The sequence below is a fragment of the Phoca vitulina genome, unplaced genomic scaffold (genome assembly GCF_004348235.1).
Source record: "Phoca vitulina isolate PV1807 unplaced genomic scaffold, GSC_HSeal_1.0 scaffold292, whole genome shotgun sequence".
In the NCBI taxonomy this organism is placed as follows: domain Eukaryota; kingdom Metazoa; phylum Chordata; class Mammalia; order Carnivora; family Phocidae; genus Phoca; species Phoca vitulina.
Genome location: NW_022589979.1, coordinates 1 through 23,511, shown reverse-complemented (window position 1 = coordinate 23,511; position 23,511 = coordinate 1). Strand labels below are relative to the sequence as shown.

Sequence of the window (23,511 nt, the reverse complement as noted above, 5' to 3'; positions counted from 1 at the left end):
CTCCTGCGGGATCCCACACTGTACCAAGGGCTCTGCGTGCAAGCCGAATTCTGCTAACGAGAGGCATGGCCCTGCGTGTGGTGCTTTTCTTCAGCAGCCTCCTGGCTTAAGTCACAAATGTCCTGGTGTTTGAGCGGCAGGGGCGGCAGCCGCAGCGGCTGGGTGTAGCGTCCCGGTGTCAATCATGAGCACCCAGCTTAACTGCAGCCACATACAGTACCGCAGTGGACCTCTCTGTGGATGCAGCTTGTGCTCAGCTGAGTATTTCCGTTGACTGGATCCGGAAAAGGGAAACTGCTTGGTTAAAGGTCATACACATTTTGCAGTTTGTTAGATGCTGCCAAATCATCCCCCCAAAATGTTCTACTAATTGATCCTCTTACCACTGTGTAAGTGAGACTCTACTTCCCAACATCCTTGCCGACAATGGGCATTATCATACTTTCTTCTCTCTATATTTTTATTATGAAAATGCCAAACATACAGTGTATTGGTTTCCTTGGGCTGTTGTAACAGATTACCACAAACCAGCTGGCTTAAGACAAGAGAAATCTCTTCTCTCCCAGTTCTGGAGGCTAGAAGTCCAAAATCAAGGTAGGTGCACACTCCCTCCGAAAGCCCTAGGGAAGACTCCCGCCTCTTCCAGCTTCTGGCAGGTCCAGGGGTTTCTTGGCTTGGGGCTGCAACACTCTGTCTCCATTGTCACGTGGCCTTCTTCCCTGTGTCCAAATCTTCCTCTTCTAATAAGGACACCAGTTACGGGGTTTAGGGCCCACCTGAATCCAGCATGACCTTATCTTGATCACATCTGCAAAGATCCTATTTCCAAATAAGGTCACACTTACAGAATGGATAATGAATTCCAGGGGGTCACCGTTAAATCCAGTACATATAGCAAGGTCAAAAAAAGCTTACAGTGCCCACCCATAGATCCACCCCCTAGGTTCTGCCATTAACGTTTTACTATTGTTGCTTTCTCACAAACCTATCTGTAGTCACACTTCCCTCCATTTTATTTTTGGTGCATTTCAAACTAAGTTGCGGGCATCAGTTCACCTCCTCCTAAATCAATCAGTGTACATATCCTTAACAGGAGTTCAATATTTGATTATAGTTACCCGCTTTTTGTTTCTAATAGTCACCAATCTGAGAAATCAAAAATGGCAGAGAAAAAGATAAAAAGTCTTCCAATTCGTTTGAGGCGGTGTCTCCCACCTTCTGACTCTAGCTGTCACTCTCTTTCCTCTCTTTAAAGCAAACTTCGAGAAAAGACAATCTACAACCATGTCTCCTTCCTCCCATTGACATCGCTCTTGCCAAAGTCTCCAGAAACAGTTTTCTGTCCTCATCTCACCTGCTTCCTGGCAGCAGTTGACACTGACATTGTTAATCTTGGTGTCCTTGAAACCACACTTGTCCCTGGCTCTTCCCCTCCTCCTTGATGCTCCTTTTCTGATCTCTCTTCTAGACCCTCCTCCTCCCTGCCCATTTTCAGTGCTGGACGTTCCTCTGGACATTCTCTCCTCACCTGTCTCAGGGAGAGTCCATCTGTAGGAAATTTTAAGCGGAAGGAAGATTAAAGCAGGGAGACGCGAAGCCCCGCGGGGGGGAGACCGAGAGAGCGCAACAGTCCCAGCCCCGCCCCACTCCCGTCTGGAGCCCGCGGTGTCAGCGGCGCGCGGTGGGAGCCGGCGGAGCTCCGCCCTGCCTCCTTTCCTACTTGGAGCGTGCGCGCCTGGAGACACGTACAGCCAATCCGTGAAAAGGAGCGGCCGTGAGTGGCGTGATCTTAGCCCAATCATTTGTGGACCTGGCGAGCAGGCCTGCGCCCGAGCCAATGGTGGCGCGGGGCGGAGCTCGGGCGGGGGCGACGGTCACCTGATGTGCGGCGGCAGCGGCGGCCCAGGCAGGGGAGGCCGAGGCTGTGATGGCGGCGATGGCGGCGTCTCGGGTGCAGGCGGGGACGCGGCAGGCCCCAGCGCTCTGGCAGATGCGGTGGCTGCCGCTGTTGCTGATGGCGGTGGCGGCGGCGGAGCAGCAGGTGCCGCTGGTGCTGTGGTCGAGTGACCGGTGAGCGTGGCGGGCCGGGCCGGGGCAGGCTGCGCTGCGCGCCGCGGCGGCTGCGGTGCCCTCGCCCGGCTCCAGGGCTGTCCTCAGCGGGCGGCGGCCGAGGGGGGCAGGGGGCAGCTGTCCCTTCCTCGGCGGCCCGTAGCGAGCCAGCCGGGCCAGGACTCGGGGCCCCACGCATCACGACGGGAGCCCGTGAGCTTCAGACCCCAAGCCGTGCGCCCCCACTTGACAGCAGCTCTTCTGTCCCCTGCCAGGGACTTGTGGGGTCCTGCGGCCACCACCCACGAGGGCCACATCACCAGCGACATGCAGCTGTCTACCTACTTAGACCCCGCCCTGGAGCTGGGCCCCCGGAATGTGCTGCTGTTCCTGCAGGACAAGGTGCGCCCGCCCCGGCCCTCTCTCCCTCGGTCATCGGGAAGCAGTCAGGCCCCTCCGCCCAGGACACTGAGGCCCATTCCCCACGGGAAGCCTCAGTGACCTTGTCCCAACTGTAGGGACGTGTGGCTCTTCTCTTGGGAAGGCCTGCAGGAGACGGTTCCGTGGGAACGGGGAGGGCCTTGAAATGGCACTGACTTAATCGGGTTGAAGCCCCGGGGTCAGAGGCCAGATGCCTACTGAGTACCAAGCGCTTATCTGAGCTACTCTGTGTGGTGGGGATTATCAGCCCTCTTTACAGATGGGAAGACTTACGCGCAAGGACGGTAAATGACTTGCCTAGGGTCACACAGCTAATGGGTGACAGAGTTGTGATTCTAACTTTAATGATCATAATAGAGATAATCGAAAAATGATCATTTATCGAGTGCTTCATATGCACTGTGCTAAGCTGATGCCATTAGCTTGGTTTTACTGCCAAGGAAACTAAGGCTGGTAGAGGTGCAGCCATTGGCTGATGGTCCGTGGCTTATGCACACCACAGTTGGCTCCAGCCTGAGTCTGTGAGACACCCCCCGCTTGTGCTCTGGCACACAGTTTCCCTGCCATGCAGGTCTCTGCCTCCAAAGCAAGCATATGGACCACGAGCAGATTCTAGGGCAGTGTAGCATTGGCGTTTGGGAGGTTATCGAGCCTCTGCTTATTCCTTCCTCGGTGGTGGCCTGTGTGGCTCCTTCCTCTTGTGGTCTTGCTCTGTTGCTCTGTGGGCGGATAGTGCTGTAGTCCTTCCACGAGGTGGTGAATAATGTAGCTAGACTGGACCTCAGTGCTCGTTCTACTAGTTACCAGCCTTTGGACGTCTGAGATAATCTGTGAATGCCAGTTTCCTCATCTGTAAAATGAAGATACCACCTGTATCAGAAGACTGAGGAGCAATTCTTACAATCCTTGTAAAACATCTATCCGGGGTCCCCTTATGGCATTCATCCATTCATTCATTTGCCAAATATGGACTGCCCACTATGTACCAGGCATTAGGTGTTGGGGACATAGCAGTGAGCAGAATAACCCAAGCCCCTACCTGGAGGAAGCTGACATTCTTGTGAGGGCAACAGGTAAATGCTAAGTTGGTGTATGACATAATGTCAATGCTATAGTTCTCAGAGAAGAAGGAAGCAGGCCAAGGGAACAGAATGATTGATTGGCTGTTGAAGATAAGGATGATCAGGCAAGGGCTCACTGAGGAAGGATATCTGAACAGATACCTAAATGGAGGGAGGGACAGAGCCATGTGGGTATGGCTGGAAGAGCGTTCCTGGCAGAGGGAACAGTAGGTGCAAAGGCCCTGGGCAAGGAGTGCTCTTGGTGAGCCCATGAAAGAGCTGGTGTGGCTGGAGTGTAGTGAGGGAGAGAAAGGGGTAGGGGATGGTTAGCCAGGTAGCCAGGCGATGAGGGGGAGAAGGGTGGTTGCAGTCTAAATGTGGCAGGAGGCTTTAGGCAGTCTTGAGCAAGGAGTACCGAGAGGACACAGTGGTTCCTGGGCTTTCAGAATGAGAACCCAGGCAGCCCAACAGCATTAGGATTCCTGTCTAGAAGGGAGAGGAGGCTGGGCAAGTGTGTATACTAAACAGAATGAGGTTAGGGAAACTAAGATTGCCTCTGGGCCTAGCTGGGAAAAGCCAGAGGAAGCTGGGAGTCGGGGTGGAGGGGCAGGAGTTGAAGGACATCTCTAGGTTGTAGAGGAAAAGGAATGTGGTCATGGTTACTGTGGTCTGCAGTGCTCAGAAGACTTCAGTGCTTTCTCCAGCATATTCCAACATCTTCACCTCTCTCCCCACTTCCACCAAAACCAGGCAGGGAAGGAACTTCTTGCTCTCTTTTAAAAAGGATCTTGTCCAGACTGGACATAGGCAGTGCTAGCCATTGCAACTGGCCTGCACGTTCCCCTTTTTTCTGACTTCCGCCCTGGGGGTGGGATGGGACGGTGGCGGGGCGGGAGGGGCCTGCAGTGACTGTTCCTCGCTGCCCCCAACCCCTCCCCCAGCTTCCCTATTCCCTACCCAGTTCCTCATCTGAAGGCAGGTGGCTGACTCTTAATCCTGAGGTTACCACAAGTCAGCTGCCCGCAGATTTCCTCCCAACCCCATGACTACCTTCCATGTTTTCTCACCCTACCAGGAGGATGCTGAAAGACAAAAAGAGAACCTTCCATTCCTCCACTCCCTACCCCCAAACGTGCCTTTTTTCAGTCTTTTGACCAGAACCTATCTGATTGTAAATGAGATTTTGCTGTCCCTGCAAATGGGCAGGGAAGGTGTCTGCCCCTGCCCTGGCCCCGCCTCCTGAGGCGTCTTCTCTGCTTCCCTACTAGCTGAGCATTGAGGACTTCACAGCCTATGGTGGCGTCTTTGGAAACAAGCAGGATAGTGCCTTTGCTAACCTGGAGGTAAGAGTCCTCTCTCAGCCAAGGGCCATGGGGGCTGCCGTGCACTCCCTCCCCCAACACAATAAATACTGTCCCCTTAGGAACCAGAGGTGCTGGCTTTGGGGGTAGAAAGGCCTGAGGTGTCAGGGGCCAGGAATGTGGGGTGTCTTCTTCCTGACCTCGAATAAGACCCTGGTGTGGGTATGGGTGTGCCTTGCCAGAGAGGGCTGCCAGAGGGGTTTGGGGGCTGGCCCAGGCCCACTGGTCCCTTGCTAACTCATCCTTCTGCCTCTCCCTGGCCCCCAGAATGCCCTGGACCTGGCCCCTTCCTCTCTGGTGCTTCCTGCTGTCGACTGGTATGCGGTCAGCACTCTGACCACTTACCTGCAGGAGAAGCTCGGCGCCAGCCCCCTGCATGTGGACCTGGCCACCCTGCGGGAGCTGAAACTCAATGCCAGCCTCCCGGCCTTGCTGCTCATCCGCCTGCCCTACACATCCAGGTATGTCCCAGCCTCGGAGCCCAGAGAGCGGTGAGCGCAACTCAGCCAGAGGCAACAGTCCTCCTGTTCAGTACCTTGAAGCCGTATCAGGACGTGCCTTGTATGTCCAGAAGAGGCGGGAAGGGCCTCTGGTCAGCGGTGAATCAGGCGTTAGTGCCTGGTACTGAGTGAGGCCGACGTGGGCCCTGCTGGTGGGGGGCTAACTCCCCTAGCTGGGACGCGTCCACAGAGTGGCTGGCAGGGCCTGAGTGCGACCGTGAAGCTGGGGCAGAAGGGGCAAGGGCAGGGCCATGTAGTGAGCGGAGGTGCAGAGGGAGGAGTGAGCGTGGCTTCCAGAGCCCCCCAACTAGAGTGCGCTGCTGAATGGGGCTAGTAGGGAAGGACGGTGGCCTGGAGGAGGGGAGGGGAGGTGTCCCAAGGCGGTGGGGAGCTGTTTGGACTGCGGGGCTCTAATGCGCTGCCTCCCTTCCGCAGCTCAGGTCTGATGGCACCGAGGGAAGTTCTCACAGGCAACGGTGAGTGGGGCCAGGGAGGGCACACATCTTCTAGCCTCATCTAGCCGTTGGCTGCAGAGAGCTGCCTCAGAGCTCCTGAGTCCCTCTCCACTCCCAGGGTGGCCCTCCTGCTTCTCAGAACAACTGGCAGCTGAGCAGAGAAATGCAGACCCCCCCCCCCAGGCCTCACCCCTCTTCAGCTGGGGCCTTCCGTGTGAGAGCCCGTGGAGTCAGTCTCCACTCCAGCAGTGCGAATCTTAGTGTTTGGGGTTTAATAGACCAGCAGTGTTTCAAAAACCAGTGCTGAGGACTGCTCTTCTGCTATAAAGGACAGTCATTCCCCAGGGAAAGGTCATTGAAAACCTATAAGTGAATTTGGAGTTTTCTAGATCTCTCGGTCTTTTCTCATTTAATTTAGTTAGGGCTTGGCATTAAGGAGCAGACTACTGAGGCCGTAGGTATCCCGGGGGGGGGGGGGGGGGGGGGCAGGGGGGGTAAGAAGTAGCTGCTCTTAGGGATCCTTGATGGAAACTGAAAACACCAGTGAAGGTTGATGGGAGCCAGCTCTGTGAAGGTCTCAGTGTCCCACCACAGAGGACATGTCAGTTGCCAGGGGTGGGAGACTTGACAGTGCAGACATCTGGTGGTCCCTACCTCAACGAGGTGATCCCACTAAACAGCATCAAGAGAGGCCACTAATGTGGCACATGGAAGGGCACAGCCTCATGTCTGCTGTCTCGTGCTGTGGGACGGCCAGACGGTGTCCAGCAGGCGTTGCGATGTTACTGTAAGTAGCTGCCCGTGACCTGGTTCTCTGCTCTCCCCATTGCTCCTCAGATGAGGTCATTGGGCAGGTGCTGAGCACGCTCCGGTCTGAAGACGTCCCATACACAGCGGCCCTCACAGCGGTGCGCCCTTCCAGGGTATGTAATGTACCCTTTGGCAGGGCTCTGGGAGGTGTGGGCAGAGGCCACATGGTGAGTGGGCTTGGAGGGTGTACGGCTCAGAGTGGAGGGCCTTAGGGGGGCTGGTTTCTTCCCTGGGCCTGTGTGGGGGGACGAGGATGAACCGGGAAGTCATGCTTCCTCCTTCCAGGCTGCAGCTTTCCATCTTGCCCAGTGGGCCTTATGGGCTGGCGTATTCAGACAATACATCCCAAGTTTTCCTAATTTGGAGAGACTAGGAAGATCTCAGCGGCTTAGGGGTCAGCCAGGAAGAGCTTCCTGGAGGAAGGGCCTCTGAGTATGAGTAGTAGGACTGCAGCTGCTGGAGAGGGTGCCCGGTGGGGACAGTGAGGGCAGGTGGCTTGGTTCTGGGCCGTGCTCTCAGGGCCGCTGAAAGAAGGCTTGTGGGTTTTCTGTGCAGGTGGCCCGTGATGTAGCCATGGTGGCTGGGGGGCTAGGTCGTCAGCTGCTGCAGAAACAGTCAGTGGCAGCTGTGGTCCATCCCCCTGTGAGTTACAATGACACTGCCCCTCGGATCCTGTTCTGGGCCCAGAACTTCTCGGTGGCATACAGGGACCATTGGGAGGACCTGACCTCCCTCACCTTTGGGGTCCAGGAGCTCAACCTGACGGGCTCCTTCTGGAATGACTCCTTTGCCAGGTAAGGGCAAGTACCTGTCACTGCAGGTGGGTGTGTGTGCTGGGGGGTCGTTCACTGTGGGAAGCAGGTGGGATCGTGGGGTGGGGCTGGTGGAGGGCTCTTGGGATGGGGCTTGCTCAGAGTTTTGTCTCTCCATGCCTTCTAGTCCTTGCCTGGAACCTTGGTTGTTAACACTGCCCAATCACTGGGGAACCTGATACTCCTCTCTCCCACCCCACCCTTGAACCGCCTCAGGGTGACTGCCCAAGGGTGTCTACCAGGCCTGAGTTAGTTCTTCGAGGGCTTCTGTACCCTCCCTGTGTGGCGAGAGAGACCACCTTTATCCCCAAAGTCCAATCTATGCTTCTCAGCAATCCCAAGGGGGAGTTGAAAGGAGGGGCAGTGGGCTCAGGGAAACCAGAGGAAGGTGCTTTTAGCTGGAGGTAGGGAACCTGGGTGCTGGTTTCTGACCTCGATGTGATGGGGCCTCAGTTTTGCCATTTGTCAGGTGAGGACACTGCCTCTTCAAGGTGGCTCTGAGGTAGAGTAGACCTGAGGGACTTGCTCTGCTGCTAGATGCTAAAGGCCCTCCCAGAGCCTGACAGCTCACCTCTTACTCTGGTCCTGCAGGCTTTCACTGACCTATGAACAACTCTTTGGTACCACAGTGACATTCAGGTGAGTCTGAGGGGCGGTTGACATGTGGGCAGGCCGGCATGGCTCCAGCCTGCCCAGCTGCCTGACACCCCACATGGCCTCCCTCAGGTTCATTCTGGCCAACCGCTTCTACCCAGTGTCTGCCCGGCACTGGTTTACCATGGAGCGCCTTGAAATCCACAGCAACGGCTCTGTTGCCAAGTTCAATGCCTCCCAGGTCACGGGGCCCAGTGTCTACTCCTTTCACTGCGAGTATGTCAGCAGCCTTAGCAAGAATGGCAATCTCCTCGTGCCCCACTTGCAGCCCTCTCTCTGGCAGATGACTCTTCAGGACTTCCAGGTAGGGAACGTGGGGCCCAGACTGGAGATAGCAGGAGGGAGGGAGCAGAGACCGGATGAGTCTGAGCATCTCTGGGTCTGGGCTTGGGCTTGGGCTTGGGCTTGGGCTTGGGCATGGGGGATGGGAATGTAGTTGAGACGTCTGTCCCCGCAGTGCTCTCATCCCACGAGATTTGGACTACCCACTAACTTGGGAACCCCAGCCCTCACTGGGTCTCCCTGTGTGTGGGGCCACACGGTCCTTTGCATCCCCTAACAGATCCAAGCCTTCAACGTGACCGGCGAGCAGTTCTCCTACGCCAGCGACTGTGCGGGCTTCTTCTCCCCAGGCATCTGGATGGGGCTGCTCACTTCCCTGTTCATGCTCTTCATCTTCACCTATGGCTTACACATGATCCTCAGTCTCAAGACCATGGACCGCTTTGACGACCACAAGGGCCCCACTATCTCTTTGACCCAGATTGTGTGACCCTGTTCCTGTGGGGGGGGTTGCAGGCGTGATGGTGTCCAAGTTGTTGCTTTCCCACCTCGAGGCACACTGGACTGAAGGGCTTCCCCTCTTCCTACCATAGCATGAACCCCACTTCCCCTCAGCCTGTCTTGTTCCCTGTTCAACCCACTGAGGGGCTTCCCACCCCCCATCTCTACCAACAAGGTGTACATATTCTTCATAGATAGTAGACAAATCCCCCAGGCCCAGTCATCATAGGGGGGAGAGGACATGAGTTCTAGGGCCCCCCACCTCCCCCTTATTTATTCTCATCTCTGCATCTTCACCCCTTGCTGTTTATAGTGCTTTTGTGTAGCAAATGCTCCCTCCCCAGGCTTTGTGGGGCTCCCTGTAGCACCTAGAAGCTGGAGTTCGGGGGGTGGAAGTACTGTTTAACTGTCCTGCGTGGCTGGTGTCATTGTCCTTTGCTGATGTTGTGCTAATAGTAAGCAGTACACTGGGGTTTCTCTCTGTGGCCTGAGAAGGAAGGGACCTCCGCAGCAGCTGGCCTGGGTGTGATCACTGGTTTTCTGGCATGTTCCGGCCAGGTGCTTGGCAGGAGCCTGGGTTTCTCGGTGGTTTCCTTCTTAATGAAATAAAGACAGGTTGCCATGCTTAGAACTCTTGTCACTCATTTCTGCACTGGGCACGAGGGGATGCGCTTGGCTAAGGGCTGCAGGAGGAGGCGCCCGGATGTAACGGAGCCAGGCCAAAGGGAAGGCCGGAGGGTCCTCGTTAAGCTGGGTCCCTAACTGGCGAGGGTACGGAGGCGCTGCGGCGCGCGCGGGCAGGGCGCGGCGGCCGGTGCCTGGGGGCGGGGGGAGACCGTCGTGACAATAGCCGGCTTCCCACCCCGAGGGGGCCGCCCCCGGCTGCCGCAGCGGCGCGCGCCCGCCGCGCCCAGCCTCCTGGGGGGCGGGGCGGGCGGGTCGCGCGCGGCTCCCGCGCACGGATCCCTCGCGGGGCGCAGCACCGGCCGCCCCGCCCGGCCCGCCCCACTCCAGTCCCCTCAGGGCCCTCGGCGAGCGGCGCCGCCTGCGGAACCGCGCTGGTGCTGGGGCCCAGGCCCGGGCTGCGCCTCCTGGGAGGCGAGGCGGGGAGGCGGTGGCCCCTGCTGGCGCGGCGGGACGCGGGGAGGGGCTGGGACTCTTTGACGCGGCGGAGGGGTCAAGCGGCGTCGGTCGCCGCCATCTTTGGTCCAGTGCGGCGGCGGCAGCGGCGGCGGCTGCTGTGGTGAAGGAGGAGGAGGAGGAGCGACGCGCGCTGGCAGCTAGGCCTGACCATGGACGAGGAATACGATGTGATCGTGCTGGGGACCGGCCTCACCGTAAGTGCGGCCTCGTTCTCCCGGGACCCCGCATCGCCCCCTCCTCCCCGCGGCGCTGCCGCCCCCGGCCGCCGACTCCATCCTCCCGTCACTGCCGGCCGCGGCGCTGCCTCCCCGGAGCTCGGGTCCCCCGAAAGACAGCCCCGTGCCCAACGTCCCCCCCACCTCCCCCGCCCGCGACATCGTCTTTCTCCGCCGTGGCCCCGTCTCCGAGAAGCACCCCTCTACCTAGCTGCCCCCTCGACTCCCCGGGCCCGACCCCCCCAGTCCCTCCCTCCCTCTCTCTCAAGGCCTCCTGGGCCCGAAGACGCACCCCAAGTCGGCCTGAGGTTCCCCCCCCCGTGCCCCCGACCCCGCCCACCCGGCCCCCACCCATCACTCGCCCCCAGCCCCCCCCCCCCCCCCCCATCCTGCGCTAATTCTGGTGGGGATGAAGTACAAGGACCCTGGGTAAGGGGGTCTCGCCCGGTTGGGCCCTCATCTTGCGTTCCTGGCTTTTTATGGGGCCCGAGGACCCAGGGAATGTTCCAGAAGGAGGAGCAGTGGGGCCAGTGAGCACATTCCCGCTACCCCACCACGGTTTCCCATGGAGATTACAGGCTGGGTAGTATTTGCAGCCTTTGTCCTTGGCCTGCTGACAGTAACTGGTGAGGGTGTTTATCTTCCCTCTTCCCCAAACCCTGTTGGACCACTCCCCTGGAGAGACTCCTCTTCCTCAGTCAGGATGCAGAAGCCCCTCCCGAGGCTGGGCAGGCACAGGGTCAGAGGCTCCCGTCCTTTGAGGAAAGAGCAGCCCAGGGTGGGGCCTGAGATTGCAGGACAGTGTTCAGCCTTTCTTCACTTCCCTTTCTGGTGCCCTTGGCTGTTCAGCTGGATCTCCTGTGTGGCTCATTGTGTCTTTTCTGCCGTTTAGCATGGCCCTACGTAGGTAGATGACTTTCTTGGCATGGTAGTTGCGAGACCATCCCTGTGTCTGGTGGACACTCTCTTTCTCAGCACCTTCGTTATTTCTCCTCTGTCGTTCAACCCTTTGGTCAGCAAAGTTATGAGAGAGACTAGTCAGATGAAACTGTCATCCCTGATTTTAGGCCAGGCGGCCAGCCAGGGGTGGAAGGAGCTTTCCCTGGAGCCGAGTCTCTAGCTTTGCTCTCCTCTCAGGTTTAGGGTGGGGAACAAATCAGGGCTGCTGGTGGGAATGTGGGCAGGTGGGAGTGCAGTGAGTGTTGCCCTCTTCCCCAGGAATGCATCCTGTCGGGCATCATGTCCGTGAACGGCAAGAAAGTGCTGCATATGGACCGGAACCCCTACTACGGGGGTGAGAGCTCCTCCATCACACCCCTGGAGGAGGTGAGGCTGCTGGGCCTGGGCCCATCCCCCATTAACCTCTCACATAGGGTGTCAGGGTAGCTCCCCAGGTTTTCTGGGAAGGGGGGCAGGGGCAGGAGGGGCTGGTCCTTGAGGTGCCTCTCTTTCTCTTTCTCCTGCTTGCAGCTGTATAAGCGTTTTCAGTTGCTGGAGGGGCCCCCTGAGGCGATGGGCAGGGGACGAGACTGGAACGTGGACCTGATCCCCAAATTCCTCATGGCCAATGGTGAGAGAGATGAAAGAGGTATTGTGGGGGGTGAGTAGGAGGACCAGAGTAGGATCAGGCTCCAGAAAAGGGGCAGCCGTACCAGCTAGGGAACTGCGGGGGGGCCTGTGCTGATGTTGCTTTCACCCCACCGCCCCACCGCCCCACCGCCCCACAGGGCAGCTGGTAAAGATGCTGCTGTATACGGAGGTGACGCGCTACCTGGACTTCAAGGTGGTGGAGGGCAGCTTTGTCTACAAAGGGGGAAAGATCTATAAGGTGCCATCCACCGAGACTGAAGCCTTGGCTTCCAGTGAGTACATGTTCCCTGAGCCAGAGAATCATGGCGAGGGGCAGAGCAGGGTGCCCCTTGCCCAAGGCCACGTTCCCCATGTACCATAAGCCCCCTTGGTCTGTCCTCCTTCGACTGCCCTGAGCCTCACAGTGGATGCCAGGAGGGAAGTCCACACGCAAAGAGGGTGCATGGGTGGTTGCTCTTTCTTAAAAGACTTCAGCCTTTTGACAGGGGTTGCACTTGACCGGTGAAACGTCCCCAGGTGTTGGAGCTGGGAGGATCCTCAGAGCTTGTCCAGTCCAATCCCCTCTTCGTACAGATGGGGAAATTGAGGCCAAGAAGGGCAGAGGGGTTAATTTAAGGTTACACGGTGCTCAGCAACAAAACTCAGCTGGGAGTTGGGTGTCTGCTTTCTTGGTCTGCCTTGTGGGAAGGAGAGGTTCATGTTCTGTGGTGTGAAGGTTCTTCTCACATTGCCTCTACAGATCTGATGGGCATGTTTGAGAAACGGCGTTTCCGCAAGTTCCTGGTGTTTGTGGCAAACTTTGATGAAAATGACCCCAAGACCTTCGAGGGTGTTGACCCCCAGAGCACCAGCATGCGTGACGTCTACCGGAAGTTTGACTTGGGCCAGGATGTCATCGACTTCACTGGCCATGCCCTGGCCCTCTACCGCACTGATGAGTGAGAGGAAGCTGGCATGGCAGACTGCCCCTCGTCTGGCCTGCACCCTGCCCTCCCCGTGCCTGCGTGCTGCTCCCTTGACCCAGCCTGCACACTTCTTGCACTCAGCCACATGCTTATCCACTGTCTTTTTTGTTTTTTCTGTGCATTTATTTGACCCATAGTCTTTCCCAGGCCATAGAGGGTGGTGGGAAGGCTGGCCTGGTGCTTGGGTGGGGGTGAGCTGGGCGTGCTGCTGCCGGAGCCTCTTCTTTTGACCCCGTCCCCCCAGCTACCTGGACCAGCCCTGTCTTGAGACCATCAACCGCATCAAATTGTACAGTGAGTCCTTGGCTCGGTATGGAAAGAGTCCTTATTTATACCCACTTTACGGCCTTGGTGAGCTGCCCCAGGGCTTTGCAAGGTGAGAACGTGGTTTTTTTCTGTTGACAATACTAAATAAGACGAAAGCCAAGAATGGAAATGGGACCCTTGAGCATTTCTGTAGCCTTCGAACTTTCCCACTGTGGTCTAATTTACTTCATACCGTGCTTGGGCGACAGGGTGGGGGCGGTGTGCTGCGGCAGGCAGCTGAGGTGCAGGGTTGAAGAAGCAGGCCTTCACCACCCGGGCTCGCTTGGCTCCCAGCCCGAGTCAGGCAGCACCAGGGCTGGGCCGGGGCCTTTGAACCTTGAGTCAGAGGGCTTCTCCAGAGCCCTTTGTTCTGTTCCCCAGACCGTTCCCCTGAGGAGCTAGCTGTACCTTCATGCCACCCTCGTACTAGCCCTTTGCAGAATATTCTAGGCTGAAGCTCCAGAGAGGAAGGAGCACTCCAGGTTCAGTCCTGCGTCTGTGGCAGTGACGGAGCTGGGAAGAACCAGCAGGTCTCCTGAGCTCTGCCTGCCTAGGGCAGCCTTCTCTGTACCCCAGTGCTGGCAGGGGGAGGGCACAGTGGCACCAGTCCCTGTCTTCCTCCTGGGACGGGGACTCCACCATCGTTCTCCCCACCACAGATTGAGTGCCATCTATGGAGGGACATACATGCTGAACAAACCTGTGGATGACATCATCATGGAGAATGGCAAGGTGGTGGGTGTGAAGTCTGAGGGAGAGGTAAGCCTTCACCACAGTGCCAGCATGATGGTCTGGGTGGGGCTTGGCCTTCTTAGAGGCCGTCTTCCCAGTGACTCTGGCTCTGCTGGGTCTGCTGCTAATCAGGTCTAAGAGCCTTGGGCTGGGGACCAGAGCTCCAGAGTCCACAGAGCCGTTTCTGTTGGTGAGAGGTATCTCAAACCCACGTGCTGTGTCAGAGGTCCGGGGAGTGTTCTCGAGCACAGTGTCTCAGCAGAAGGGTTTTCCCAGCCCTGCATATGGGGGCCCACGTCCCTGAGGGACAGGATGAAGCTATATGCTACAGCTCAGAGGAGTGCGGTGCCAGCCCTCAGCGTGGACTCAGCCCCACAGCCACCTAGGGGAGTGTTTGGATAGGTCTTCTGGTGTCTTCGCAGGTGGCCCGCTGCAAGCAGCTGATCTGTGACCCCAGCTACATTCCGGACCGAGTGCGGAAGGCCGGCCAGGTTATCCGCATCATCTGCATCCTCAGCCACCCCATCAAGAACACCAATGACGCCAACTCCTGCCAAATCATCATCCCCCAGAACCAAGTTAACAGGAAGTCAGGTAGGTTGAGTCCCAGGTGACTTCCTCCAGTGTGTTCTCTTTGGGGTGACTCTGCCTCTCCCCATCATTCTTGGGGCTGTCTGCCTGATTCCTGCATGGAAGAATGGGGACCTACATAGCAATCCCCACGGCTGGAGGCCCTAGCGATTGGGTAGCTTGGACTCTCCTCCTCTGTGAGAGTGGGTTTGGATGCTGCTTGCTGTGCAGGGCTGGGGAGGAGTGGGTAGGCAGGCCTGAATTGGGCCGAGCCTCCAGGGGCCCTCTGTGCCCATGCTAACGGAGCCCCTTCTTGTGGGCAGACATCTACGTGTGCATGATCTCCTACGCACACAACGTGGCTGCACAGGGCAAGTACATCGCCATCGCCAGCACCACGGTGGAGACTACAGAGCCGGAAAAGGAAGTTGAACCTGCCCTGGAGCTGCTGGAGCCCATTGACCAGAAGTGAGGGGCTGAAGGGCTGGGGCCTCACTGGGGGGAAGGAAGGGAGCCAAGGAGCTGGGGGGGGGAAGCAGAGACCAGGGAGAGTAAGGCTTGTTGTGAGGTCTTTCCCTTCCCTTCTCTCTGCTCCTCAGGTTTGTGGCCATCAGTGACTTATATGAGCCCATTGACGATGGTTCCGAGAGCCAGGTAAGCAGGCCATCTTGGCCCCGGCTCCTAGCTGCCCACCCAGGGCCCCTGCCCGACTCATCCTGGCCCTGGGCTCTGGATATTTCCAGGTGTTCTGTTCCTGCTCCTATGATGCCACCACACACTTCGAGACAACCTGCAATGACATCAAAGACATCTACAAGCGCATGGCAGGCTCCGCTTTTGATTTTGAGAACATGAAGCGCAAACAGAATGACGTCTTTGGAGAAGCTGACCAGTGATTGACAACCCCCCTCCCCGCACACACCCCAGCCCTTGGTGCCCTCTCCCCTGACCTAAGTCTGTTCTCCTTGCGGGCTGGGGAGATGGGTGTGGCTGGGCACCCCGGTTTCCAGCATTCTCTGCTTCCCCCACCACATTCTACATTCCTGTCACCCACCTCATTGATTCACTGACCAAATCCTTAACCTTAGCGACGGTCTGGGAGACGGGGGGTTGGATAGCATCCTCTTTCTTGGCCCTTCCTTATTCTGGGAAAAGAGGGTTCATTTCCTTGTGTGTGTCTCTCCCCCCTCCACTCCTAACTCTTCTGCTCTGTTTGGGAAGAACGTGGAGGAAAAGCTGACTTCTGTCCCCACTGCTCTTACCCCCACTGTAGTGGCCTTTGGAGATGCCCCCTGCCTCCCCCCACCAACTCTCTTGTGTGTTGGAGAGAAGGGGCCCTCCCAGCACAAAGTTGCATTCCTCCCCCCCCTCGTTAATTTATTCTAATTTATTAACTTTGGCCCACCCGATCTGAGAAGGGAGCACTGTGCCTCTCACCCGCAGCCTTCTGGTGCGGCCTGGGAGGGGAGAGGGCTTGGGTGCGGCCCAGTTGGAGGTTGATCTTGCTGTTTTTGTTTCTTGTTCTTGTGTTTGTGTTCTCTGGCATTTGCTGAGAGAGAAAAAAAAAATGTGAGCAAAGCAGAAGGAGGTGGGAAAATGGATCCAAACCCCAGTATGCCCTGCCCCACCCCACAACCTTTCCCTTAGTGGTGGGAAACCCTTACCTTGCAAAGTGAATGTGTCCCCTTCCCCAACCTCTAGTGTATTTCACAGAAAACCTCCCAATAAAACTGTGTTGAAACCTGGGCCCAGATCTTTTGTTTTGCTTCCGAAAAAACTGGGCAGTGGGCGGGGCCTCGGCTCCTTGGGCTGTTCGTTGTATCGGTTCCAGTCTGTGGGTTAGCTTTGCTGGGGATGGGTGTGAAAGGTGATCACCTTCATCAGGGAATTAGCTCCTGAGCCAAAAGGACCTGTATGGAGGAAGTAGGTCACGTTGACTTGCCCAAGGCCACCCGGCAAATAATTAGTGCTGGCACCGGGACTGCAACCCCTTGGGGTCAGTGTGGCGGAAATAGGGAGAAGGGGGTCTGGCCTAGGGCGCAGGGGTGGAAGTGGAGAGGGCAGGGTCCTTGTGTCCAGGTCAAGGAGGAGGCAGAGGGCACCCAGGCCCAGCTTCACGGCCTGGGGAAACAGGAGACTGGGGCCCAGTCTTGGGTGGGGGAGTGAAAGAAAGGAGTGGGAGCCAGGGTGGCCTCAGGCAGGGAGGCCGCAAGGGCACTGGAGTGGGGTGTGGATCTGGCCTTGGGCTGGGCTCAACATTAAGGAAGTGGAGGGTCTTGGGGGCCCAGGCTTGGGGTCAGCGGGATGAAGGAGGACCGGGGACCCAGTCTCGGACCAGGAGTTAATGTCGAGGAATTGATGGGGAACCAAGGAAGCCAGGGACGGGTCCAGCCTCCGGAGGCCAGCGGGGCGGGGCGGGGGCGGGCCGGCCGGAGGGGCGGCCCCTGGTGCCCGACGTCACCGCGCGGGAGTCAGCTGACTGCACGGTGCTGCCGTCTGCAGTCGCTAAGACTCCACCAGGCCGTTGTCGCCGCTGCCGCTGCCGCTGCCGCTGCCGCTGCCGTCGCCGCCGCCGCCGCCATGGCTCAGTACAAGGGCGCCGCGAGCGAAGCGGGCCGCGCCATGCACCTGATGAAGAAGAGGGAGAAGCAGCGCGAGCAGATGGAGCAGATGAAGCAGCGGATCGCGGAGGTGCGGGCCAGGCCGGGGCGTCTCGGAGCACGCGCGCCGCCCGCCGCCCCGGCCCTCTGGGGCCCCGCGAAACCCGGGGTGGGGGGCGGCGGGCGGACGCAGAGCCCCGGTGGCGAGGCGGGGCGGGACCCTTGCTCGCTCACCTCCAGCAAAGGGCAGAAGCGGTCCGGCGACAGTCTGCTCATCTGTAAAATGTGCCCAGAAGGCTGAGACGAGCTAAGCTTGTGACAAGCCTCCAACTGGGCGGAGCCATAGTCAGTGGTCCCATTGGTGGAATTTGGGCTCCCCTCGTGTACCTGGCCCCTCGGCCCTGAGAACGAGGCCTCTGGATGCCAGGAAAGTCAGGCCCCACGGGCCCTGGCCAATCCACTGGCCACTGAGCCTCATTCCAGAGCCCTTTGCACGGGGACAAAGACAGAGTTCAGTGTCTGGGGTGCGAGCGGTTCACTAAGGGCTTTAGTCAGTGGCCAGTGGTGGTGGGCTGTCAGGAAGAAAGGATTCCTCCGCTGGGGCCTTTTGGGGAGACTTGTCCGAAGAGCAGGCTACCTTAGGTACTGTGGAAGCCAGGCCCAAGGAAGCAGCCGCATGCCAAGGCCTGGCTCGACCTTACTTCCCGCTGGTGACCCAGCCCTGCTGTCCCAGTGTGAACTGTTTGTTTGGCCCGCTGGAGTTGCATTTCTCTGCTGGCTCCCTCCTTTGGAGGCCACCAGCCAGAGAGGGACCTGTGTGGTACCAAGTGGGATGGGGCTGGGCTGGAGTGAGGTCTCATGGGAAGCTGTTGGCAACATCTAGGGCCAAGAGGGAGCAACACTGCTCAGGGGGGGACTAGGCCCCTTGACCACTCTTCACTCTCTCCTGTCACCCCTTGGCTTGGGTCTCCACCTTCAGCTTAAAGGCTAGGTATGAAAAACACCAAAGGCAGGTAGAGCCTGTGACCCCAGGCCACTGAGGGAACTCTGGTCCCCAGCAGGAGACATGGAGGGGCCAGAACAGCATGGAGGTCGCCAAAAAACCCACCTCATTTGGCATCCTCAGCACTGGGAGGGCCCCTCATAGACCTATGGAACCTTCCTTTGACAAAGGAAAGAGGACACGTTTTTCCCAAGGTCACATCATCGTGAGTCCAGAGGCAGACCTGGGACTGGAACCCAGGTCCCCACTTCCACAGTGGGGTGGTGGGTGGCCCTCACTGCTCCTCTCCCTTCCCAACAGGAGAACATCATGAAGTCTAACATTGACAAGAAGTTCTCGGCACACTATGACGCCGTGGAGGCGGAGCTCAAGTCCAGCACCGTCGGTGAGTGAAGCTCGCGCGTGCCCCCCTCTCCTGGACCGGAGGCCTGCCGCTTCGCTGACTCCGGGTGACCGGCCCCTGCTCCCATCTCTCCTCACTTCACAGGTCTTGTGACCCTGAATGATATGAAGGCCAAGCAGGAGGCGCTGGTGAAGGAGAGGGAGAAGCAGTTGGCCAAGAAAGAGCAGTCGAAGGAGCTGCAGCTGTGGGTCCCTGTCATTTCGGCCGGCAGTCCTCCCCTCGAGATGCAGCTAGTGCTCGGGGCAGGCCAGGCTGTTCTTGCCCCTCGAGAGCGGGCCTGCCCATGAGCTTGAAGTGCCCCAGGCTGGGAGGACCGCTCCGGGCCTGTGCCACGCGGGCCCCACACTGAGCACACGGGCAGCTGTGGGTCAGGGAAGGAGCCTCAGGGTGGGGACGTGGTGCGTGATGGTGCCTGTGCTTTGGTAGGAAGCTGGAGAAGCTACGAGAGAAGGAGCGCAAGAAGGAGGCCAAGCGGAAGATCTCCAGCCTGTCCTTCACCCTGGAGGAAGAGGAGGAGGCAGGGGATGAGGAGGAGGACGCGGCTGTATACGAGGAGGAGCTGGAGAGGGAAGGTAAAGGCCGGTCCTAGGGACCAGGCTCTAGCACGGGGACGCGTAGCCACCGCCCAGCCTTGCGGGCCCACCCCGTGCGTGGTCCCGAATCTCCTCGGGCAGGACGGGGAGGGCCGAGTCTGCACCGCGTGCTGAGCTCCGGGGGGTGGGGCTTGCCCCCAGGGGCCGAGGGAGTCAGAGGCAGGCGTGTGGCCTCTCGGCAGGGGCCTGGGGTCTTCAGTGTAGGAGGCTGCCAGAGGGAGGCTGCTGCCCAATCAAGAAGCCCGCAGAAGCTGCCCTTCGTAAGTGCCACGAAGGATGGGCTTGCGGTGATCCTGAAGTTGTGTCTGTGCTGCTAGGTGGCCCCCGGGCACGTAGCTTGTGTGGCTGGGACACCGAATCGTTAATTCTGTTTGATTCATTTCAGGGTAAATTGATACAGCCACAGACATTCAGGGGCAACATAACTGGACAGTAGAGTTCTCGGCCGAGGGACAAAGGGGTGACAGGGACAATTCGGGAAGGCTGGGTAGCAAGGGGGAAACCAGCATGGGGCCCCCGTGTGCCAGCAGCGAGGCAGACAGAGGCAGGGCCTTCGAGTCCCATCGGTCGGTATGTGCCCTGCTGAAGGGTCCGGGGCCAGCTCGGGGCCAGGGAAAACATCCTGTGGTGGGGACAGTTGAGATGGGCCTTTAGGGTGAGGAGAATTTCATGAGCAACCAGAGGGACGGGGGCGGCGGGTGGAGAAATGTAGAGTCAAGCGGTGAGTGTGCCCAGAAGCCGAGCCGGCAGGAGGGGACACATGTGAAGACCTGGGGGGCTGTGACGGCGGGCCTGGGCTGGTTTAGAAAGCGTGGTGGCCAGGGAACTGAGGCAGGGGATGGTGGCGCATGCTGCGGCCGCAGGCCCGGTCTGGTGGCCTCAAGGGGAGCGGCTGACGCCGTCAGGAGGAAGAGCCTGTGCCTCCTGGGGTCTCGTGTGGTCCCAGAGCCGAAACAGGTGACGTGCACTTCAGTACTATGTAGCAATATTCAGTGTTTAGTAGTAGTTAGTAGCATCCCATGAGCAATGCGTCTGTGTGGCGGGGACCACTGTTTTGGACAGCACGGACCTGGGGGACGGCTGTTAACGTCCTTGTGGGTCACTAGGGCTTCGTGAGTGCTTCCTCCCCCCTGCTGTGGTTTCGTTTTGGGGGCCCTGCGATGGGGCACTGGTGTGGGAGTTTTCTCTGGGTGATTCTAACGCGCAGGCAGGCCCTGGAGCGTAGGCTTGTCTCCTAGGTCCCCAGTTTTCAAAAAGCGCTCTTAGGAGTCTGTAAGACCCTTTCGGGGGGTCTGCAAGCTCCAAAACACTTTCATAATCGTGCGAAAACATTCTGGGCCTTTGGCATCGAAGTCTCTCTTGAGCTTGCAGCGTGATGATGTCACCGTCCCAACAGCTAGCAGAGCGTGTGCCTTCGTTGGTCCTGAGTCTTCGGTGTTTCTCCGGCTTAATCTCAAATTTGGTGACTATCGGTAGCCACCGCCCCCGTAGACAAGGGCTCTCTGGGGTCCTCAGTAACCTGTAAGAGTGTCCGCGGGTCCTGAAGACCCAACGTGCGAGTTCGTTCACATCCAAACTGCAGAAACCAAGTCAGAGTCCCTGATGGGCCGAGCCTGGCCCGAGCCCTCGTCCGCTTCTCCCTTCCCTCCTCCCCTCTGGCTCCAGTGTTGGCACCTGGGGGGACTTTGGGCTTCAGTTTGCTCACCTGGGAGCGGGGAGCGCCGTGCTGCTCTGGCGCTGTCGTGACGACTCGGTGGCACGTCAGATGTGCAAGCATGCTGAGCACAGCTCCTGGCAGGGGGGGTCCTGCCCGAGCGTCAGCCTCCTGGGGATGCCCTGTTCCTCCCATGCAGAGGAGCCGTGGTGCCCTCGGAGGCTGGCACTGATGCCTTAAGTCCCCCAAGGCACTTCGGGTCCCAGCTGACGGGGTAAGAACAGTCCCCGATCCCGTGTCCAGCTGCTGGCGGCGGAGACCGAGGTCAGGGCCTCTTGGCAAAGGCTGGGTCTCCGGAGCGCCGCGAAGAGCACACTCAGGCTGCTGTGGCCCGGAGCGGATGCTTCGGGAAGCCTCCAAGGAGGTGGCGTCGGAGCTCAGGCTTGAGAAACAAAGGTTCAGGGTGCCCTGGCGGTGGGGCCCGTGATGCAGCTGACCCCTGTGTTGCCTTTTGCTCCAGAGGTCACCACGAAGAAGAGGAAATTGGGGAAGAACCCCGATGTGGACACCAGCTTCCTGCCGGACCGGGACCGCGAGGTAACAGCCGCCCGGCCCGGGCTCCGGCAGAGGCCTGGGCTCCGGGCGAGCAGTGCCACGCGCCCCCCGCAGCCCCGGGCCTCCGTCCTTGACCCATTTCCTCTCCCAGGAAGAGGAGAACCGGCTCCGCGAAGAGCTGCGGCAGGAGTGGGAGGCCAAGCAGGAGAAGATCAAGAGTGAGTGCCCGCTGAGCGGCCTGCCCGGGGGGAGCCGGCGCCGCTGCCCGCGGGGTTCAGGGGCAACTGTGCTTCGTAGGTGAGGAGATCGAAATCACCTTCAGTTACTGGGATGGCTCTGGGCACCGGCGGACAGTGAAGGTAGGCGGCGTGCAGCGCGCCCCGCTCCCCGGGCCACCGCGGCGGCCCCCCGAGCTCCTTGGGAAGACCCCAGAAGCTCACAGGTCCTTCCCTGTGGGCGCTCCCCCGGGGGTCCTGGGGGGAGCAGGCAAGAGGGCCTGGCCCCTTGGGGGGTGGGGGGGGCCAGGGGCTGCGGGGTCCCCGCCCGGGGCCTCCACGCTGCCGCGTTCTGTTTCCCGGCGCTCGGGCCGCCGCCGCAGATGAAAAAGGGCAACACGATGCAGCAGTTCCTGCAGAAGGCGCTGGAAATCCTGCGCAAGGACTTCAGCGAGCTCAGGTCAGGGCGCGGGGTGGGCGGCTCTGGGACTGAGAGCCCGAGGGGGCGGGCGCTGCCCGGGGCGCCCAGGCTGACGGCCCCGGTGGCAGGGGGGCAGGGTGGCAGGGCGACACGGCGGCGCTGCGCTCCGCGGGGGGGGCGCCCGCTTCTGTCCTTTGCCCGGAGGCGGAGGGGCCCGGGGCGGCCTGGCGCGTCCACGCCTTCCTGCCTTTCCTCCGTCAGGTCGGCGGGGGTGGAGCAGCTCATGTACATCAAGGAGGACTTAATCATCCCCCACGTGAGCCCCTTCTCGTCCTTGCAGCCCTGGGCGGGGCGGCCGCGCGACGGCCGGTGGGCTCCGGGTGCCCTCGTCCCCGCCCGGGTCTCTGGCTTGGGCCGGTGGGGCCGCCGGGGGTCGCTGTGCCTGCGTCGGGCGGTGGGCGGCGGGCGGCGGGCGGGAGCAGCCGAGGTGGGTCCTCAGCCACCGCTTTCCTGCCCTCTGCGCCTAGCACCACAGCTTCTATGACTTCATTGTCACCAAGGCCCGAGGGAAGAGCGGTAAGTGCCCCGGCCGGCCCCTCCCGTGCCCCCGGGACCTAGTCCCCAGCCCCGGGCGGCAGGGCGGCGGGCCGTCTCCGAGGGCTGCTTTCTCCGTGCAGGGCCGCTCTTCAACTTCGACGTCCACGACGACGTGCGGCTGCTGAGTGATGCCACCGTGGAGAAGGATGAGGTGCGGGGCTGCGGGGGGCGCGGAGGGAAGGGGAGCTCAGAGCCGTGCCGTCCGTGGCCGGTGGCCGTGAGCTGCAGGGCTTGGCCGTGTCCCCCCGCAGTCCCACGCAGGCAAGGTGGTGCTGCGCAGCTGGTACGAGAAGAACAAGCACATCTTTCCCGCCAGTCGCTGGGAGCCCTATGACCCTGAGAAGAAGTGGGACAAGTACACGGTGAGCAGCCTCCCTCCGCCCCCCCCCAGGGGACCCTGGCACTGCGCTGGGTAGCTTGCGCTGGGGGGAGGGGAGCCGGCCTGCCCCCCCACTCGGCTCCACTTGCCTCCTCTGTCCTCTTGTTCTCACACCAGATCCGGTGAACGTGGAGGCTCCCCCGGCTCCCTCTGTCCTCTGCCCCGTCCCGGGGTCTCCAGGACTCCAGGCGCCGCAACCGCCCCCCGCCCTGTGCCCACTTCCCTCAGCTCCGACTTGACAGGGGTGAGAGAGGAGGGGGCTGGCCACCTCCTACCCCTGGTGGTGTCACTTACCACTGCTTTCTTTGATGATAAATAAATGCACACATCAGAGTGGGAGCACCTGCATTGTGCTTTGTTTTGAACATTTTTTTGAGACAAAATTCACCATTTTGATCATTTGAAAGTGTACAGTTCAGGCGTATTTAGTACATTACAGTGTTGTACAACCATCATGTCTGTCTACTTCCAGAACGTTTCTGTTGCCCCACAAGGAGACCCCGTGCCCATTAGCAGTGTCTCCTCCAGCCCCTGGTACCCCCCTACTTTCCGTCTGTATGGATTTGCCTGTTCTGGATGTTTCACATAAATGAAATTATACAGTATTTCTGGTCTTTGTATCTGGTGAAAAAGTGTGTGTTTGG

The 23,511-nt window shown here is 59.5% G+C and overlaps 3 protein-coding genes across 3 annotated transcripts; all 3 read left to right on the top strand.

Moving 5' to 3' along the window:
- Positions 1-1,867: 1,867 nt before the first annotated feature.
- On the top strand, positions 1,868-9,557 carry LOC116629122 (V-type proton ATPase subunit S1). The gene is made up of 10 exons (XM_032399419.1): positions 1,868-2,070; positions 2,325-2,451; positions 4,820-4,894; positions 5,180-5,373; positions 5,848-5,888; positions 6,705-6,790; positions 7,233-7,471; positions 8,081-8,128; positions 8,216-8,447; positions 8,706-9,557. Exons 1-10 carry the CDS (start codon positions 1,928-1,930, stop codon positions 8,913-8,915), a joined length of 1,395 nt encoding a protein of 464 aa, XP_032255310.1. The 5' UTR covers positions 1,868-1,927; the 3' UTR covers positions 8,916-9,557.
- A 395-nt stretch (positions 9,558-9,952) lies between these two features.
- On the top strand, positions 9,953-16,193 carry LOC116629121 (rab GDP dissociation inhibitor alpha). The gene is made up of 11 exons (XM_032399418.1): positions 9,953-10,263; positions 11,503-11,610; positions 11,755-11,854; positions 12,012-12,146; positions 12,614-12,812; positions 13,084-13,215; positions 13,805-13,904; positions 14,300-14,471; positions 14,771-14,915; positions 15,047-15,101; positions 15,191-16,193. Exons 1-11 carry the CDS (start codon positions 10,219-10,221, stop codon positions 15,341-15,343), a joined length of 1,344 nt encoding a protein of 447 aa, XP_032255309.1. The 5' UTR covers positions 9,953-10,218; the 3' UTR covers positions 15,344-16,193.
- Positions 16,194-16,927: 734 nt separating this feature from the next.
- On the top strand, positions 16,928-23,109 carry LOC116629120 (protein FAM50A). Its single transcript, XM_032399417.1, has 13 exons — positions 16,928-17,138; positions 18,351-18,435; positions 18,538-18,637; positions 18,880-19,025; positions 21,221-21,297; positions 21,407-21,473; positions 21,553-21,614; positions 21,854-21,930; positions 22,153-22,207; positions 22,419-22,467; positions 22,569-22,639; positions 22,740-22,850; positions 22,985-23,109. Exons 1-13 carry the CDS (start codon positions 17,028-17,030, stop codon positions 22,991-22,993), a joined length of 1,020 nt encoding a protein of 339 aa, XP_032255308.1. The 5' UTR covers positions 16,928-17,027; the 3' UTR covers positions 22,994-23,109.
- The last annotated feature ends 402 nt before the right edge of the window (positions 23,110-23,511 follow it).

Coding starts and splice junctions, on each gene's coding strand:
- LOC116629122 (XM_032399419.1), top strand. CDS start 1,928: ATGGCGGCGATGGCGGCGTCTCGGGTGCAGGCGGGGACGCGGCAGGCC. Junction 2,071..2,324: donor GTGCTGTGGTCGAGTGACCG/GTGAGCGTGGCG, acceptor GTCCCCTGCCAG/GGACTTGTGGGGTCCTGCGG. Junction 4,895..5,179: donor GTGCCTTTGCTAACCTGGAG/GTAAGAGTCCTC, acceptor CCTGGCCCCCAG/AATGCCCTGGACCTGGCCCC.
- LOC116629121 (XM_032399418.1), top strand. CDS start 10,219: ATGGACGAGGAATACGATGTGATCGTGCTGGGGACCGGCCTCACC. Junction 11,855..12,011: donor CAAATTCCTCATGGCCAATG/GTGAGAGAGATG, acceptor ACCGCCCCACAG/GGCAGCTGGTAAAGATGCTG. Junction 14,472..14,770: donor CCAAGTTAACAGGAAGTCAG/GTAGGTTGAGTC, acceptor TCTTGTGGGCAG/ACATCTACGTGTGCATGATC.
- LOC116629120 (XM_032399417.1), top strand. CDS start 17,028: ATGGCTCAGTACAAGGGCGCCGCGAGCGAAGCGGGCCGCGCCATGCAC. Junction 21,615..21,853: donor GGCACCGGCGGACAGTGAAG/GTAGGCGGCGTG, acceptor CCGCCGCCGCAG/ATGAAAAAGGGCAACACGAT. Junction 22,468..22,568: donor CAAGGCCCGAGGGAAGAGCG/GTAAGTGCCCCG, acceptor TTCTCCGTGCAG/GGCCGCTCTTCAACTTCGAC.